This window comes from Sclerotinia sclerotiorum, genomic scaffold (genome assembly GCF_000146945.2).
Source record: "Sclerotinia sclerotiorum 1980 UF-70 scaffold_4 genomic scaffold, whole genome shotgun sequence".
NCBI classification, from domain to species: domain Eukaryota; kingdom Fungi; phylum Ascomycota; class Leotiomycetes; order Helotiales; family Sclerotiniaceae; genus Sclerotinia; species Sclerotinia sclerotiorum.
The window spans coordinates 896,052-914,484 of NW_001820832.1; the positions used below are offsets into that span (position 1 = coordinate 896,052).

The 18,433-nt window shown below is 41.8% G+C and overlaps 7 protein-coding genes across 7 annotated transcripts; 2 read left to right on the plus strand and 5 right to left on the minus strand.

The window, feature by feature from the left end:
- Positions 1–1,247: 1,247 nt before the first annotated feature.
- SS1G_03431 (hypothetical protein) lies at positions 1,248–2,991 on the minus strand (the record flags this gene model as incomplete). The annotated part of the gene is made up of 6 exons (XM_001595292.1): positions 1,248–1,379; positions 1,529–1,998; positions 2,272–2,451; positions 2,511–2,630; positions 2,799–2,855; positions 2,913–2,991. The coding sequence occupies 6 exons, from the start codon at positions 2,989–2,991 to the stop codon at positions 1,248–1,250; spliced, it is 1,038 nt and encodes a 345-aa protein (XP_001595342.1).
- A 1,064-nt stretch (positions 2,992–4,055) lies between these two features.
- SS1G_03432 (predicted protein) lies at positions 4,056–4,172 on the plus strand (the record flags this gene model as incomplete). The annotated part of the gene is made up of 1 exon (XM_001595293.1): positions 4,056–4,172. One exon carries the CDS (start codon positions 4,056–4,058, stop codon positions 4,170–4,172), a length of 117 nt encoding a protein of 38 aa, XP_001595343.1.
- A 2,694-nt stretch (positions 4,173–6,866) lies between these two features.
- SS1G_03433 (predicted protein) lies at positions 6,867–7,109 on the minus strand (the record flags this gene model as incomplete). Its single annotated transcript, XM_001595294.1, has 2 exons — positions 6,867–6,951; positions 7,090–7,109. 2 exons carry the CDS (start codon positions 7,107–7,109, stop codon positions 6,867–6,869), a joined length of 105 nt encoding a protein of 34 aa, XP_001595344.1.
- A 935-nt stretch (positions 7,110–8,044) lies between these two features.
- On the minus strand, positions 8,045–8,466 carry SS1G_03434 (predicted protein; the record flags this gene model as incomplete). Its single annotated transcript, XM_001595295.1, has 2 exons — positions 8,045–8,048; positions 8,375–8,466. 2 exons carry the CDS (start codon positions 8,464–8,466, stop codon positions 8,045–8,047), a joined length of 96 nt encoding a protein of 31 aa, XP_001595345.1.
- A 1,171-nt stretch (positions 8,467–9,637) lies between these two features.
- SS1G_03435 (hypothetical protein) lies at positions 9,638–11,934 on the minus strand (the record flags this gene model as incomplete). The annotated part of the gene is made up of 7 exons (XM_001595296.1): positions 9,638–9,662; positions 10,000–10,279; positions 10,334–10,701; positions 11,158–11,364; positions 11,413–11,434; positions 11,561–11,583; positions 11,786–11,934. The coding sequence occupies 7 exons, from the start codon at positions 11,932–11,934 to the stop codon at positions 9,638–9,640; spliced, it is 1,074 nt and encodes a 357-aa protein (XP_001595346.1).
- A 1,707-nt stretch (positions 11,935–13,641) lies between these two features.
- On the minus strand, positions 13,642–14,595 carry SS1G_03436 (hypothetical protein; the record flags this gene model as incomplete). Its single annotated transcript, XM_001595297.1, has 2 exons — positions 13,642–13,653; positions 14,002–14,595. 2 exons carry the CDS (start codon positions 14,593–14,595, stop codon positions 13,642–13,644), a joined length of 606 nt encoding a protein of 201 aa, XP_001595347.1.
- A 1,548-nt stretch (positions 14,596–16,143) lies between these two features.
- Positions 16,144–17,246, plus strand: SS1G_03437 (hypothetical protein; the record flags this gene model as incomplete). The annotated part of the gene is made up of 3 exons (XM_001595298.1): positions 16,144–16,246; positions 16,295–16,532; positions 16,589–17,246. The coding sequence occupies 3 exons, from the start codon at positions 16,144–16,146 to the stop codon at positions 17,244–17,246; spliced, it is 999 nt and encodes a 332-aa protein (XP_001595348.1).
- Between the last annotated feature and the right edge of the window lie 1,187 nt (positions 17,247–18,433).

Below are 18,433 nucleotides of genomic sequence, written 5' to 3' on the forward strand. Positions count from 1 at the left end.
ATCCCATCCCATCGCATACCCATCTCAACAGTCCAACCCAGTTATTCTATCTAGTCCATGCCCGTCCTATTCTCCCCATCCACCCCATTCACTCAACCGCTCCAACCTCCACACCCCCCGCTCCCAATTCATACACAAGTCCATCAACTACCTAACCATTCCTCCCCTCATCCCTCCCTCCATCCACCCAAACTTCCATCCACCCAAACTTCCAAACCACAAACTTTCTCACTACAAACTCCAATCTTCAAACCCCCTAACCCTTCCTCTCCCTCCAACACTACAACCCTCATACCCCCCTCCCCGCCCCTCATGTAGGAACCTAAAAAAGGCAAAAAGGCAAAAAGGAAAAAGAGAAACTGCCTCCCAACTCCCTCCCAAATATCTATCTATCTACCACACCATCCTGATCTTATCACTATCTATTCCACCGCAATCAAGCCGTGGCCATACTGCATCCAAGCCCATGCATGCAAAATCACAATAGAAGATACTCACGCGAGATCATGGCTATAAGCAAGCAAGCGAAGAAGCAGAGGAACCATAGGAACACCCAGTCACTCACCACTCACTAATTCACCACTCACTAACTCACCACTCACTCACTCACAACACAAAAAAACACACACGCGTATACCCATTAAAATGAGATTTTTTATTCCATTCCATATCAATCCATATCAATTCCAAACCATCATAGTTCATCCCACTTATACCACTTAATCCATTTGTTATTTTATTTTTACTCCCTCCCGATACAGTTTTCCCTCGAAACAAAACACTCCATATGTAGGAAAGAAAGCAAATACCCCATACCAGACCATCGCAAATATCAAAGCCCACATCAAAGATTCCCCAAATTGTTGTTTCGCCGTAAATGCCACGAGACAAGACAAAATAGCAAAATCCTTTCCCACCAATTATTACCATTTGAACATCCCGAAAAAACAAAAACACTAAAAAATTACTCCTTCCTTGTTGCCGCTGACGAGAATCAATTAGACTCCTGCAATATGTGCCGAGAAGCAAAGCATGATAGCGAGATGGTAAAAAACTCGCTTCCCTCCATCCAGAACCTGCCTTCCGATAAATTCTGAAAAGGTTCCATACGCCTGCCATGCCAAGCCTATTATCGATATTTCTTTTTGTCCAGTTTCCATCCACCACGCACAAACATCTGCAGATAATCAATCAATCATACCGTTTCCCTTCGCGCCTGTTTTCTATGTTCATTCATAATATCATAATTATCCCCATACCGAAGCCTGTACACCAAGATTCTTGTTACCCCAAACACCACTCTTGGATCCCCAACCCAATCCACTTTCAGTCTGTCCTTGCGAGTTTGGATTTGACGAAGCGGAAGTCGTTCTTGCATCCTTAGATTCCGTAGTCGAATCATTAGCGGCAAAGCCATAACTCAATGGTGATGGCAAAGGAGTAGTGGATCGTTTATTTAGAGCTGGATTAGCAGCTTGACCACTAGGTCTAGTGCCAATGGGCGCGACGCCGCTAGCAGAGGCCTTACCTCCTTGGCGTGGCGGGGACCCACCAGGGGAGGAAGTCGAAGTCCGACTAGACTGCTGAGCAGCAGATTCGAAAAGACTAAAGCTGGTAGGGTTGGACGACGGAGAAGATGTGCTATTAGCGCGAGATCGTTGTTGACCCGGAGCCTGTGCGGTTGTAGCTGATTGAGGCTCCGTAGTATTTTGCTGATTTGAGTTTTCGGCCTGGGTAGCTTGGCATTGAAGTGGTCAAAGGCAAGAGGGGAGTGTCCACGAATAGCACCAGGGGCAGGGTTAAGGGTTTGAGTGGTAGACCCTTGAGTTGTTGGGCGTGGTGTACCATTTTCATCAAAACCGCCATTTTCGGCATTGAATGCTGGACCCTCTCCGTAAAGAGCACTTCTCTGACGGGCAATCAACTCACGGCGTTCTTCCTCGCTCATGCCGCTTCCTGGGCTTGCGATACGGTCTGGCTTGCCACCCAAGATCTCAGCTGTGACGCCTTATTTCAGTCAGTAAATGTGCAGAATGCGGTATCAAAAGTAAATAATAAAGATGTCGTTTTCTTTTTTCTCATTTCACACAGAACAATTGTAGGCGAGAGGAAAAAAAGTCATGTACAGAATTTTGACTGATATGAACGAACCGCTGGGAAGAGCCGCTGGGTACAGGGTATTTGACAAATAGAATTTTTATACAGCGGAAGAGGGTGGCCTACTTCGATTATACTGCTGCTCTTGATGGTAATTGCGCAGTTCTCTCTCACGCTGAGCCGCCATTCTCCTCTTCGCCTGCATCACTTGTTCGGCTTCATTTGCGCCTCTCGAAGGTTGGTGTCGCTGACTCGCATAGAAGTTCTGGAGATTGGATCCCGAGAAAGACCGAGCATCACCGCCGAAATCGCTAACTGAGTGGTGTCTTGGAGGACCGGCAGTCATTCGAGGATCTGCAATCAACAGGTTAGGGCCAAAGAATTTGAAGTTGTCCTCTAAAAGTGGAGCATACCAAATTGTTCCGGGAAGGTTCTTGAAGGACCAACCACTGGCATGGAATCGCGACGACCACCAGCTGGTAGGTTGAACATCTTTCCGCTCTTGACTAAGTTGTCAATGGCACGGTCGACCTCTGTATATGATTTCATCAGCTTCTTGATCATGATAATTCTAGCACGATTATCATCGAGGCCATATGATAAAATCGTTCCCGTCGTAAGCCAGACACCAAACTTTATCCTGCGCCAGGCAAAAGCCAAGATGATCAATCACTATGACCAGTATATTTCATTGAACGTACCCTCAATTTGTGTGCTGAATGCCGTGGAGTCCTCGCGCGGAGCAACTGAGTTGGCACCTGTAACACTTGGTCAATTGACACCCTGGCGATAACATCAAGAATTTCCCAACATACCAGAACGAGCTGGCGGGGTTTGTTGCTCCCAAGATGGTTGCCCAGCGGCAGACCATTGCTGATTATCGTAATAAGACATATTTGCTGGAGGGTCGATTCAAAAAGATGCTTTCTAAAGAACTGAAGCCTGCAGTGGTGGTCGATCTGATTGAAAGGAACGTGAACGACTAAAATTGTCGTGGGGATGGAAATTCTATACAAAGTTTTTTACAATTAGTAATGGTCGAGTGAAGGAACATCAATATTCCTCAGGACATGTACTTTGAGGCCAAAGTCCTCGAAGATTGGAGCGCATACAGAAAAAGATTATTATGTATGTAGCCGAGGAGAGAAAAAATTGATATTGCAGTAGCAGCGAAAGCGGCGTGTGGATGTTTTGGAGGAGGGGGGAAAGAAAAAGCGAAGTAAGAGAAAATTGGTCTCACTGACTACTTTTTTTTAAGGAAAAAAGTCTAACACACGCACACACTTACCAAAGAAACACAACCTTTTGGAGTAAAAAACAAAAAAGTACTAGGGATTTCCAGTCAGGGAAAGGAACGACGCAAAATACTCCTAGTGACAAATCGGTATATATATAATTTGATAAGTTTAATTTAGTGGATAATGTTGATGTTGAGAAAGAGAGATTCAAAATTGATGTTTGTTATTTAGATAGGTAGGAGGTAGGTAGGGAGGTAGGTGACGATAATGGAAAGAGGGAACGAAAAATAAAGGATTGATGGATTGATTAATCTTTCTCCTTTTTCTTGGTGGATGTACGATAGCGGTACTGAGATAAGTAAATGGGTAGGAAGGTTTAACGGGAGTGTAGTGAGTACTGAGTATTATCAGCGGTGATGAGTACCTAGATAGTCAATAATGAGATTTGGAATTGGAAATCTGAAATCATTAGGGTTACGGATACAAAGAATAACGGTATCGATGATAATCGATCGTGATTATTCTTAGGTTAGCCAAGAAAAGATTTATTTACCGGTAACACACTTTTTAGATGATCTTCCACGTTGCCCTTTTTCCCCGTTGGTCGATGAATGGATGAATGAATGAATCAATCAATCAAGTCATGAACGGATGAATGGTCATTGGCGAGTCTCCCTCCAACTGTTTCTTCGGTCGCTCAATCAAAAATGGCCAATGAGAATGGGGATGCTTACTCGTTTCGGTGCCAAGGGCCGGTATGAGGTTATGACTTATGAGGATATCGAGGATGGTCCCAGGTTGCAATTTCTTCCTCCTAGTGAAATCTCTTTTGGCTGATCCGTGAGTTTGTAGTGGTGGAAATCTGCTGATAATTTTATTATTTCGGGTGGTGGTGCAGTAGTGTGTACACTGTATGCTGACAAGGAAGAGGAGAGGAGAAGGAGAAATGACTTTGGATCTCTCACCAATAGGAGGAGATTATCTCGTATGGGGTTGTATTCGATGCAGATAAAATCATACATACTCTGGACATACATATCTTTTCTTCGTGGTGCCCTCGAGATGGATATGTGGCTTGATGACTCTGTCTAAAAAGCTATATATATATATGTATATGTATCTACGAAGTATATTGATGCTACCTTCTTCCTTTGTTGCAAAATGCCTGGTTGATGATCTATATACCTCCACCATCATTCTGTTGGTGTCCAAATATATCTTCACCACTTCTTACATCGTCCAATCAATGGTTAATTCTTCCAGTCACGGTCCTCTAGCTGTCCCTCTTCCTGTAGGCCCGTTTGCTCCATATATTTCCTCCTAAGTATTATCGTTGTGTCAGTGCTTCCTTCCTAACTATTTCTAGTACTAGTTTTATATAAAAAAAAAGTGTCAAATCGCTGGTCTCCGTATTACAAGAACTAGGTATATTAGGTCATCCAAATGTTTTATCTACTTTCCTTTTTCATCCTTCATCTCAGATTCATTTCCTTTATCTTGTTCTTGCTCTTGTTCTTGACCCTTTTCGAAATAGACATCGGTATGTGGATATGGGATCGTGATATTGGCATTGATATGGAGATACGGAAAGCGAGAGTTGTATCATCAACCGGCGTAACAGGATTTTGATTTATTTCGGCCATTATACTCATCAAATGAGTCAGATCAAGGAAGGAGGGGATGGTTATACCAAACATTATCCCCTCGTCCCTCTCTACGTTTAGATGGGTTTGTGCAGGAAACCCGTTGATAAGGATCACCATGACCTACCTTGATCCTCCACCTTCCATGTGTAAGGCTGATTATTCATTTATTCAAGATTTCCGGTAGTGACAATGTATCACCATGTTCATCCCAAAATGGAATTTCTATTCAGCCTCATCACTGAAAGTTCTGGATGTTGTTCCGTCCTCTTCCCAGACATTCATCACATCTACCTTCAAAATTGATGAGACCGTCGTCGGAGCTTCAATATTTATTTATTGATTGATGCTACACACCTCCCTCTTCGATCTTCGCTACTCGGGCCTGCTTCTTTTAAAATGACCTCCACAAATCTACACGGACACGACAGACTATTTAAAAGTGTATCAAATTCGTTATTTAGCAATGACTTTTTTCGCTACCCCTCTTCTGATTCTCCACTATCCTCTGGGTCTTGAAGAGTTTCCACTCTTCAATCAAACAACTTGGCCTAACGGATCACACCTAGAACGAGCGATGAACCCGCTCAGCACTTGAAGTATGCGTGTTTATTATCTCTTTGATTTCATATCGTACCAGAAAACTCTCCCGATGGATTCTCACCCGACACACAATACTGATGGAAGAAAAACGGTTGTTCTCCCACCTTCGATTCTTCATCAAAATACCTAGCAAGTGTATCCATCGAATCACTCCAACCACCACTTCCCAACGCACGTGCAACCAAACGGCGGAATACAATTTCTCTGAGCGCGATATGCGGCTGCTGACCCTTGTATAATTCTATTTTCTAGATGATAGATGCCAGTGATCAAGCCACAGACGACAACCTTTGGATAAGTCTCGGGTTATCTGGATAAAGTTTATCTAATCCCGAGGTTCTCGTGGGGTTGTGAGAAAGAAAGAGAAACAAGTTCAAGCTCTTTTGATTTTCAACCCCTATCCAGATGTTGGACTTATTAACGGATGTGATGAAATCCTTTAGTGAGAAATGTTTACATACCAAACATTTGGAGGAACCATTCATCCTTCAACTTAATTTCCAAAAGGGATAAAATAAAAATATCTATTCCTTATCGTACACGCACCACAGTTACCACTCCTTTTACAAGGATTTTCACCCTATCTGTTCCTCACTTGCCTTGCTGCTTTAGTCGAACATGTCCGAAGGTTATCTTTACCTTACAACCTTACAGACTTCCATGCAGCATTTCGACAACCGAGCCGAAATGCAGAGAGTCAGAGACGATGCAGTAGGTAGCATAAGCACAGACAAAACGAAAGATGAAGAAACTTTATTCTCAACGTACCTATTCTTAGGAAACGGCTTTTTCTTTTAAACATTAATTGGATCAATTCAACCATGAAACATATCCACTCTCCCTCGCTATACAGAGGAGGCTGGATTTAAGATTGTTTTCCAAAAAAGCTTCATGATCACCTGGCAATCATGCAGTGCCGCTAGAAAATCCTGCCAAAAGACCACAAGGGACAAACAAAAATCTGTAAAGATTGCCCAACGAACCGCAAATCAAACATATGCATCCCACATCGAGGTCTCTTACAATCACACCTAACCCAATACCGGTTCCTTTATGCACTGCACGCCACGAATCTGCAATGCCCGCAATAATATCTTCACCAAGTTCATCCCACCATTGGTCCAGATGGATTGTTTTGGTACCGTTGCACTGAGGAGGGAAAGTTTGATACGACATTCCCCTCCTTCACACAGCTTTCCCCACAGGAAATTATAATCACACTTTTCCTTTTTATATCAGAGAGCCACTAGATGGGAAGGGATTAGGATACCGATAAAGGAAGCCATTATCGGTATTCTTGACAATCGGCGATGGGTGAGTAAAGTTTCAGCTTGTATGTACTCGGGATACCTTTACGGGAAAAGTATGGCCTATATATTAGAGATAACAGCTCCAGCACAAAAGCATAAGACATCAAAAAGGTAACGTTTCTTTATATGGTCAGTTTCACCTCAAACAAAAATATCAATATTGGAAGTTTTCGGAAGCGAGTACTGCCGGCAACATACATTCGATAAACAATGGACATTATCCACAATCATCCATCTCCCACCAGTTCATCACTTCTTATCATCACGAGGAAACTCAAATCTTCACTTATCGGCTTCTTTACCCCACCATGAGCTGTTTGTTAATTGCCGTCAGTGGGGTTTGCATCCCATTATTTCTCAAAGTCCTCTTCTTTCCTTCCTCGGGCTTATTTTTGAAGACCGGGTTCCGAGGGTTTGCTGAAAATATATTGATTTTGAAAATACATCAATACTACCAGCTTTTGTCAGTTGACCGAGCCAGCAGTTCCCATTGCTTCTTGAGAGTCTGTGGATGAATGATATGCGGGCATAATAGTAACTAGTTGACCAGTGGTCAACGGAGTATCTAAGGTGTGTGGCTTTGGGGATGGCACTTTTATGGAAAGATCAATGATGTTGTTGAATATCTCATTTCTATCTTCTTAGGCGGCTACGGAATTCATAGTAGTAGCTTGAATGAGACAATGTATTGCAAAGACATTCCCATTGCTATTCTTCTCAAATAATCCATTACGCATTAATGTGCGAGCCTAAACTTACAAAACAATTTCAACATGAATAAATGTGTGCAGGACTTCTGCTCAGAAATCTTACTTCAAAAATACTACTTCCACGGGGAAGAAGACTGTTCAATGGATATTTGTCCAATCGAACTTTTCAGAGAATCAACGATAAGCTCTAGCCTTCAGTGGGAACCAGCAAAGAGAAGGTAAAGAAAAGAAATATAAAAGACAAAGTGTTGACCTACCTATTCAAGAAAAATAAACTGTCCAGCCATCTAAGCGCTTGCTTCTATCCTGAACTTACAAATTCCTATCATCTCTTCCAATATTCCCTTTCCACGCTCCTCATACTTTCAATAATACCCGGAGAGTTTGATAAATCCGCAATACTGGGAACGTATTTTAATCCGAGAAAGAGTTGGATGAATGAATCATCTAGTTTGGTTTATTAGTGACTGACTCTACTGCTTCTTGCTTCTTCTTTTTCTTTCACTTTTTGTGGTTATGTTGTTGTTTGTTGTTACACGGATTGTTAGTTGTAGGTTTGTCTGGTTTCTTTTGGTAAAAAGGTTGTTGGGTAATGGGTGGTTTTGGTGGTTTTATTGCTCCCCGGGTCTGGTGAGATGAAGTGAGGTGAAGTGAGAGGATCTTTGTGGTTGGAGTATTAGGTATGAGCTTATTGCAATTGTACCAAGTAGAAAAGTTCTTCAATTCTGCTCCAGTCTTGCTCGTAGAATATAAACACTCCGACTCTATCATACTCGAGCCATTTAGCTCTAGGCTTTCCAGCTCCGATACCAATATACACCGATATCCCTAACCTGTGGAAGTTGCGATTATCTTGTGCTGACATCTTTCCAACTAAAGTTACTCACGCGGCCATAACCCTCGAGCAATACAGCCATCTAAACGAGCACTTCGGCCACCCAACCATCAGTGGAAATATGAAGTCCATATCTCCCCCTATCAAATCGAGTACCGAGGTCTTCTCGGAAGTTGACCCAGAAGTGGGCGATGGAGCAAAAACCTCAGAATCAAAGTGACGGGCGGACAAATCTTTGCAGGAGTCTGATATTGCGCACCTTTACTTCGATCTTATCAACCAAAGCTTAGTATTTATATATATCCCTATTCTCTTTCTCCTGTGCAGCTATTGACTTTTGCTTGATAATTATCTCCCTCGGTATTTCATACTGTGTAGTGTTATATTGTAACATCATAAACTATTATCACGTGTTATAGGATCATGTGGATAGTCATGTGAGGGAGCGAAGGAGCGAGATTCGAATCTCGCTCCCCAGCTCCATCGCTCCAATGTTGGAACACGAAGGTCTATATAATCAAGATGGATTTCCTTTGTATAGAGCTTCGTGCTCAAAATCAATCATTTAGTATACTCTACTATTAGTTACGAATTGCATATCATTATTGTCATTACTTAAATCCCTGCTTGACGTCTAGTTATAAACCACTTCGAGAGCCTAGAGCACTTCCACGTGATCTAGACGGCAAACCTCGTAACATAAACAAATGAATATAATAAATAAAGTATAAAACTCTTTTAATATAAAAAGAAAATAAAATCATTTTAATTAGATTTTATTTTAATATATTATTTTTAAAAACAATAAATCTTATAATAAGATTGAAATTGAAATTGAAATTATGTTAAAAGGAATAGAAGTTACCGGTACTAATCACGTGTCGTGATTAGTAATACGGTTACCTAAACAGGCTAGATTAGACGAACCATAAGCAGGCATATTGGTCCCCTCCGAGGATACCAAGAGGAGATCAATATGCCTACAGACGTAGTAATATAGTCAATATAAAGGCCTCTTCCACCCAATCTTTTAATAAATTATATAAATTCAAAAGTATATATGTGTTACGTGACGGTTGTTATCCCACTAGTGGCTCACGTGCACTAGCCCTGTATATAAAGACCTTCTTACTTAGAATCCTCTTAGTTCTTTAGTTTTAGATTCTAAGTAATTGAATTGACTCCGTTTACGACTTTTCCGTCACAATATGTCACACTCAAGAATACTAAGTAGAGTATCTTGTATTAGAAAATTAATTATTATAAAAGGAAAAAAATAAAGGTTTTTTTATATTTAATTACAAGAGGCTACTGTGACGCCTCACACCTTCGGGTCACGTGGCATGCCCCGTTTGTATTTAATCACAGGAAAACTCGCTACTCTTGTTTTCCTTCTTCTTTTCTTCTTAGCTTAGTATTTTCTAATACAAGATACTCTACCCAGTATTCTTGAGTGTTACAGCTACATGATTAAATAAATGAAAATCTCTCTACATATGACTTATAATTCCAACTCTCTCATAATAAGAATTCACTTTTACTTCTAGGATTATAGCAACCTACCACATCATGATTGCTGCGGGTACCTGGGCACTAATCAAAGCCAAAATAACTTTCCATTGCAGAGTGAATCCGTGAGCAAATGCTTCGAGTACAAGCCCCTTTTGTTCTTCAGATAAAGTCTTAATAATTTCAGCAGACTGAAGAATCGCATAAAGCTGCTCAGGATCTAAAATGGTCGCCAATCTAGGCCGAAGATTGCTATTAAAGACACTTGTGATTAAACCTAAGCCAATTGCCCCACCAAGGTATCGAAATTGTGTGTTGGCACCCAAAGCAGCCGCTGTCGGGTTTCTTTAGCTCTTCTGATTTTGCACTTTGGAAGAAGCGAACTCACGAATGTCTTTTCTCTGCACAATGAACGGCACTGAAGTGGTCGCTATGGCGTTACTCATGCCAGATCCGATGCCGAATATGACTTGAAAGCCGTACTGGGATGATTTGATGTCGGAAGAATATGGCATGGTGACGAAACAAATTGCGCCGATTAGTTGGAAGACTGCCCCACCAATCAATGCATATGTTGGCTTGATCTTAAATTTGTCGGCCAGGCCAGCTCCAATGACTGCACCTACTGGGGCCATTACAATGAACGCTAAGAGTCGAACACCAGCATCGTACGGGCTCAAACCATTGACAGTCTGATATCTTTGTGGAATCTGAATTGTTGCACAAGTAAAAGGCGCGCCTGTGAGAAAAGAAACCCTAGAAGAATAAATTAACACTGTAATACACACAATACGAGAATGAATGTAAACGCACATAAAAAGGCCGATGCTACGTCTGGTAGCAAGGTTCCAAGATAGTACTGGAACGCTTGTTTTGTTGTGTATTGTCAGAAACCGCTCCCAAAGAGTGAAACTTATAAGTGATATACCAGACACGACCAACAAAGCGATTACCACAGCTGATCTCCATGGAAAAGCAACGCTGCCTTCTTGCAGGGCTGCCACAAAACAGATTGATGAACCAAGGAACAGCAGAGCTCCAAGTACGTCAAGCTTTTGGAAAGACACGAAGGTGAGTTTAGACCGTTTTAATGTGTGTTTGTGATGCGGAAATGAGTTTGGAATAGCGAATATGTCGGTTAAAAACGTTAGAAGACCTAATGGTAGGCTACTTGAGGTTAGAAGCGTTCAGTGTGACGGATCTTTCACTTACTTTATCCAAAATACCCATCTCCATGTTGCATGACTTGTCAAAGCACCACCAATCAAAGGTCCAACGGCAAATGCTATAGCAGTAATGGCAGCCACAAGGGATACATACTTCGGAAATTCTGACGGTGGAACTGCTTCGGCCAGTATTACCATTGCCATATTGTACATTCCTGCTCCACCAATTCCCTGGAACGCACGAAGAATAATCCTGAGAGGTTAGTGAAAAACAATGTGTTCGTTGTTAGGCATAACCTACAGTTGTGTGGAAGTCTGTGCTCCTGCACATCCTCCAGAGAAAGCCGTGAACATTATCACAGCTAGGGCTACAAATAGCTTCCTCCCAAGCACATCGCTAAATTGGGCCCACACAACTAGAAATCCTAAAGCATTATCTTAGTACATACGTCTACCGTTTGCTAAGACAAGACTAATCTTACCTGTGTATGTCAGCAAGTAGGAGGTAATGACCCATGTACTTTGCCCAAAGTCTCCAAGATCACTCGTGATTGCGACAAGCGCAGTGCTCACGATTGAAACTTCCATTGTTGCAAGAAAGAGCCCGAGATATAACCTTCCGAAGACATTAGCTGAAGTGCTGCCAAGGTTGAATCCGGCATCAAGTAACTTACCCAACAATGGTCCCATAGAACCTCCAGCCGGTCAAGTAGGAACTCTCGAATGCCTGCGCTTCTTGGTCTGCCCGGGCTAGCTCAAGCGTTTCGGTAGCGGGCCATTCCGACATCTCTCCCCCTGGGCTATCCTCTAAGAGACTAGGCATTTTGTTCAGTGTACGAAGTAGTGAAATGGAGTTGAAAGTTATCGATACGGGTCACCAAGGTGATATGGGTAAGCTTTACCTCGGAAAATTGCTATGCGAGTGAGACAATTAACGGCTGACAACTAAGACGCCCCGGAGATTGAGCGGAAATGGGTTTCTGGAGCTAAGTCTCCATTGAGATAATTACTCGTGCTGCCAGAAAGTATGTTACACAGTGACTCACACTCCACTTCTAAGCGCAAAACGGTAAACTACAAGGGGAACAATTGCTTATGTGTGGCATACTTACTGGCAGCACGAGCGCCGAGTGAAACTCCAGCTAGCGATACGATATTACTACCTGCAGTTGATGCAGATCTTCTGTAAGCATGGCCTGAACGGATACACCGAGTACGTACTACATACTAATTTATTACTGCAGCATGAAAAATAATCCTTGATGTAGCAGCGTTGTGGTGCTACGATAAATTCGTATTTTTAATACCCCCTGTAAATCCACTAATTCGCTGTACCGAGGGGAGCAATTGAAATGACGAGAAAAATAAATAAACTTAAATTTATTTAAATACAATCTAATTAAACTATATAAATACTATTATTAAGTATTATAAATAAATACTAAAATATTTATATAATTAATTTTATTAAATAAAAATTATATATTTTTTTTAAAATAATTAATGAGTATTATAGTAATTGTTAAAGTGAATGGTTCCTGCGTAGCACGGTGCACAGGGCACTAGTCCTATTAGGACTAGATTGAGAAGCTCTCTGTAAGAGAGCTTCGCACTTCCGTAGAACTTAGAAGAGAGATTAACCTACTAGACCAATATTACCTCAGTTCTGCCCTATCAGCTTCCCACTATTCCCCGTGTGAGGTCATTCCTTTTAACAGTAATTTATATTTATTTAATTATATTTGAAGTCAATTATTAAAGTTTTATGTTACGAAGTTTGCCATCTAGATCATGTGGAAGTGCTCTAGGCTCTCGAGGTGGTTTATAACTAGGCATCAAACAGGGACTTAAGTAATGACAATAATGATATACAATTCGTAAGTAATAGTAGAGTATACTAAATGATTGATCTTGAGCACAAAGCTCTATACAAAGGAAATCCATCTTGATTATATAGAACTTCGTATTCTACCATTGGATTGAAGCGATGAAACTAGAGAACGAGATTCGAATCTCCCTCCTGTCACGAATCGTGGTTTGGATTAGTGTCCTGAGGCAAGTAATGATCACATGATGGAGCCTCCAGGAGCGTAGGCTCCTCAGGGCTCCAGGAAAGAGCTCATTATATAGTCAGAGTAGTTTCATAGTATAGGAGCTTCGTGCTTAACTTAGTTATCAATTAGTTTACCTATATTCTACTTGATCTAGTAACGACTTCACTTCCAAGTGAATACCAGTGATAAAGCCTTAACCTACAACTACCAACCAAACGAAACCTTAGGCAGCCGCTGCCCCCAGTACAGTATCGTTACAGTGCCCAATTTTAACAGGGGTGATATGAATGATGATTGAATGGTACTCAATTGAGTTTAGTTTCGAAAAAGATTTCGTCATTTCAAACGCTGTACCGAGCTGTTGTTACCGCTCGAGCCGCTTAGTGAACCGCCCTTTTTAGAATGTTGTGCATTAGCAGTAGTATTTCTAGATTGGAGGTCCACGTTGACGCCGGCACTTGATAGGGACTTTTAAATCACTCCGCAGGCTGAATGGGGCGCAGTTAAAAAGAAAAACGTCGAATTCTGCCCCCTGTGCAACAATGACAATAACTTGAGTTTTACACTAAAGACATTTTTTGAATACGAGAAAAGCAACAGAGTACTATGAATGATATTTGTATTGAAATCAAGGTTGAAATTTTTATGTGTATACATGTAGATAAATAGTGTAAATAATGGAATAACGAAATCAAGGATGTTTAATGATGTTGTCGGCACTCAATATTTCCCAGGTCGACAGCTTCCAATTGAAGGGCAATTAAAGAATGCTCAAAATCGCAAAATCAAAATGACCTTCTACGGAATTCTAAACAAGGCCCGTCAAAAAAGCTAACGATATGATCCTCTTGTTGAAACTCATTCTCATCAACACTTCCTCGTTTCCCACCTCCAATGTCATTACATGTTTGTTTTGGCCTGCGAAGATCTAGATGCCAAAGAACTAATGCGATAGTATCGCGTATTTCAGTGGTGGCAAGGCTCTGGCCTAGGCACCGTCTTGGCCCCATCGAGAAAGTGGTAAAAGCTCTAGATGCCAAAGCAAGATCGCTTGTAGTTTCGTCAAGTAACCAACGTTCAGGTTCGAATATAGATGCATTAGGGAAGTACTCCTCATTATGGTTCATAGCGTAAATACCGGTTCCAACATCAAAGCCTGCGTCGACGTGTTCCCCGTCAATTTTGAGACCGCCATCCTCGACGTTTCGCCATAAAATTGCTCCGGTAGACGGTGAGAGGCGAAACCCTTCTTTGATACAGGCTTGCAGGAAGAGACATGACGACATCTTTGGCCCGGTGTGGATTTCTGATGCATCAGAAAAGGTGCTGCGAATCTCTTTCACAAGCTTCTCATAGCAACGAGGGTGACGCATTAGATAGAAAAAAATGGCAGCCAGTGCGCTGGCTGGGGACCCCGCACCAGTAACCATAACGAATTTTAATTCGGACCAAATCTGTGTGGCCGAGAGCTCTTTGCCGCTCTCGGGGTCTCGTTCTTTGTAAAGCAACGAAATTAAAGGGTTGTGCGGTTTGTCCATAGATTGTACTTTCTCTGCAGAAAAACGACTACCCTCTCGGAAGAGTTTCCACACGTACCACAGTGCTTGAGGGTAAAATATCTTCTCCAGATGATATCCTGCAAGATCCACAGACTGAACAAAGGCGCTATTGAAACGATGAAGTGGAGATGCGAAATGAATCATATATCTATTCGTAGGATTGGTCTGAAGTTGAAAATTATGGCCCAAGGTAAGTTCACTTGCAATATCAAAAATGAGATACCTGCCTACGTAAAGGTTCAGCAGCGATCGCAAGGTACTATACAGAATACGTACAATGATTTGCAATATTGACTGGCTTTGTCCAACCATCAGGAGAGACCTCACTCTCGATGATGCCTTTAATAAAAATTTCGGACTGACGCAGTATATTTGACTCGAATTGTTTGAGTTGATCTTCGGACAACCATCTGGCAATTAGCTTTCTTTTTCTTTGATTGTCCGTCTTGTCTAACGCGTTATGCACATTCGAGGCATTTGGTCCTGACAATATGCCTTTGTAGGCATCGGACTTTCTCACATTCTTCGCAAAATGTATGTCTGACGGCTGTCAATAGATGTATCTATCTACTTAGGGGAGTGCTGCTACTTACCGTGCATGGCCTCTGCAGTAGAAAAGACCAGGCGATTTGGCCCATAACGAACGATGTTTCCTTCAACAAGTCAGAATTAGCAGTCGAATCCTGCACGTCTCAAGAATCTCCTACCGTATTTTTCGTGGGCGTGGAGAACATCTTTGTGTATATCGCCTTGATAGGCATGATACGCTGCATACCAATCGCTGATTTTCGCAAAGAAGGGACCTGGGTATCTAGCTAGAGGATGCCACCACAATCGATATATGGTGACAATAGTGACCTATGCTTTTTAGTAACCGCATTCACTAATGACTAGAGAGCAAGACCTTCGCAAAGATAAAAGAGCAAACAACAACCAAAGCCTGGTATAGACTCAAGGCAAGTAGACGTGACATGAAGCTCTCTGCTATAGTGTATATATTTTAGATGCTGCAAAATAAAATTAGCCGGAACATAGAAAAACGTTCAAGAAACTGGATATCCAGGCATTAGAAGTCCTGCCATTGAGCTCAAACTTTATCTATTCAATCACAAGGACTTTTGATGGAAAACGGGCAGAGCTCGAGAACTTCCCACGTTGGTAAAGCAATATCAATTCTCAGGTCCTTGTGATACTTCCCCATTAGGGAAAGCTGACAAATGCTGCAGAGCTGAATAGAAAATTAGATACCAGGATTTTAATTCGCTGATGCTTTTGTGTTTGTTAATAAATAGCCGTGCGCGCGATTCGTAACAACGATTCTTCGCAACTTCAAAATATATTTTCTTCCATTATTATCATTCTAAACCACACCTACACTTTTTTCCACAAGCAAATTCAAACATGGAGAATTCCGATATCATGACCCCACCTGCGCTTGACGATGTATTGGCCAACAACATCAAGCTGGTAAGTCAGGGGGAGTACGAGATTGATCTGCCCAGCTCATTTAGCTTCGGTCCAAGTGAGTAATATACAGCCGTGCTCCATGTTAGTACTCATCAATCTACAGGGATTTTTGGAGGACTGGTGATGTCTATGGTCCAACAGACAGTCAAGCAATACTTTGCAGAAGTGCACAGCGAGTATAATCAGGCAGATGTTTTGGGAATGCAGTGGCAGTTTTTCCGTTTACTGTTCCCTTCAGCTGCAAAGATCGACATCAAAGACATACACCTCGGGAAGGCCTCGTCTACCATCTTAGTCACCGTCAGCCAGAAAGGAAAAGACTGCATGATGGGGTTTGTAACGTAAGATATGCACCGCAAATATAGCCCTACTCGGTTTACTACTAACGTAGCTTCAGTATCACCAACATGCTACTTTCTCGGGGTTTCTCCTTTACCACAAGTTGGAAACTGGATCCGCCACCCATCCAGGCATCAGTGTCCGCACTTGCCAAAGATAATGATCCGCGTTGGATTTCTTATCAAACACCGTATCATCCAGAGAGCTTTCGGCGTGTTCAATCCTACCTAAAGTACTTCGTTCCCTATGAAATGCAGGAGCCGAGCATTCGTGATCAATGGATAACCTGGTCCAATCCGCAAACCACCTTTACAAATGAGACCTTGGGGTTCGTGCTGGATATCTCCTTTCCGATCCTCGACAATTTCTATCCAGAAGTGTCGACCGGGGGTCAGGCTGCAACTGTCGCTGCGGGGCTGGAGCAGAAAAGAGAACGAGAGGCCGGAATTACTAAAGTTATCGATGCATCGTCTGGATCGTACAGAGCGCCCGCAATGATCACATCCCTGTCTACTAGCATCGAAATTAAGAAGCTCCTACCACCGGAGGGGACCAAGTGGCTTTTCCTGCGAGCTCAGGCCAAAGAGATCAAAAATGGGAGAATGAGCATGGAGGTGCTGGTATTTGATGAGCATATGGAGTTGGTGGCGTTGAGCCAACAGCTCTGTCCAATCATTGATTTAACACGAGCCATGAAAAACAAGCAGAAGCTTTAAAGTGGGTGCATGTTTTACGGGGCGGGGGGCGGATGGTGGTACGGGTATTGATATGGGGGTGGGGTAGTTGTCAGCTAGTCGGACTTCCCAGCCCCACACAAGATTCAAAATTTCCCCCTTGCTTCTGCTTACGCCGCTAAGCGACATATTTTGATATGTGAGTCTGGGAAGTTGTTGAGTTGTAACAGACAGTTATTAATAAACTGGTTCTTTTTCTGCAACAAATTCACCGAGATTACAGTATTCTACATGTGATGTATTGTGATGTGATTCAAAGCATGAATTTTTGGAGAAAACTTACGTACGATGGTAAATCAGATGGACGAACTTTGGAATGCTGAGTTTCTGTGATTGGTGGTAGGCTCCGTATTCAAAGATGAGACGCAATTCGCATAATACGAATCTACAGTGACAGGGATTTTTATTACGCGCAGCCCTAATCTCTCCGTCTCACAAATAGTTAAGATTCAACAGTGGGTGCAGAAATTCTATAAGCACTTTTTCAATCCTCACCAAGTCAATAAAATGTCAATAATTTCAGAAAATAAATACAAATTCAAATTATAATATTATATAATCAAAACTTATATAGAATATTTAAATTTACTTAAATTATTATATAAAAGATTATATAAAACTTATATATAATAAAAAATTAATTAATTCAATAGTAATATTAAGATTTTTTATTTGTGACGGAAACCCCTGCTTGTTACGAGGTTTGCCGTCTAGATCACGTGGAAGTGCTCTAGGCTCTCGAGGTGGTTTATAACTAGGCGTCAAGCAGGGACTTAAGTAATGACAATAATGAAATGCAATTCGTAACTAATAGTAGGATATACTAAATGATTGATCTTGAGCACGAAGCTCTATACAAAGGAAATCCATCTTGATTATATAGTCCTTCATGCTTCCATGATTACTAGTGATCCTTCATGATCATTAGTGATCATCTATATCGTGATCCTTAGTGATCCTTAATGATCACCAGTGATCACCTATACCGTGATCCTTAGTGATCCTTAATGATCATCAGTGATCACCTATACCGTGATCCTTAGTGATCCTTAATGATCACTATTGATCATTTGTGATCACGTGCCTTGGTAGTTGTGTAGCCCGTCGTAACACAGCGGCTGCCTAGGGTTCGTCTGGTTGGTAGTTATGGGTTAAGGCTTTATCACTGG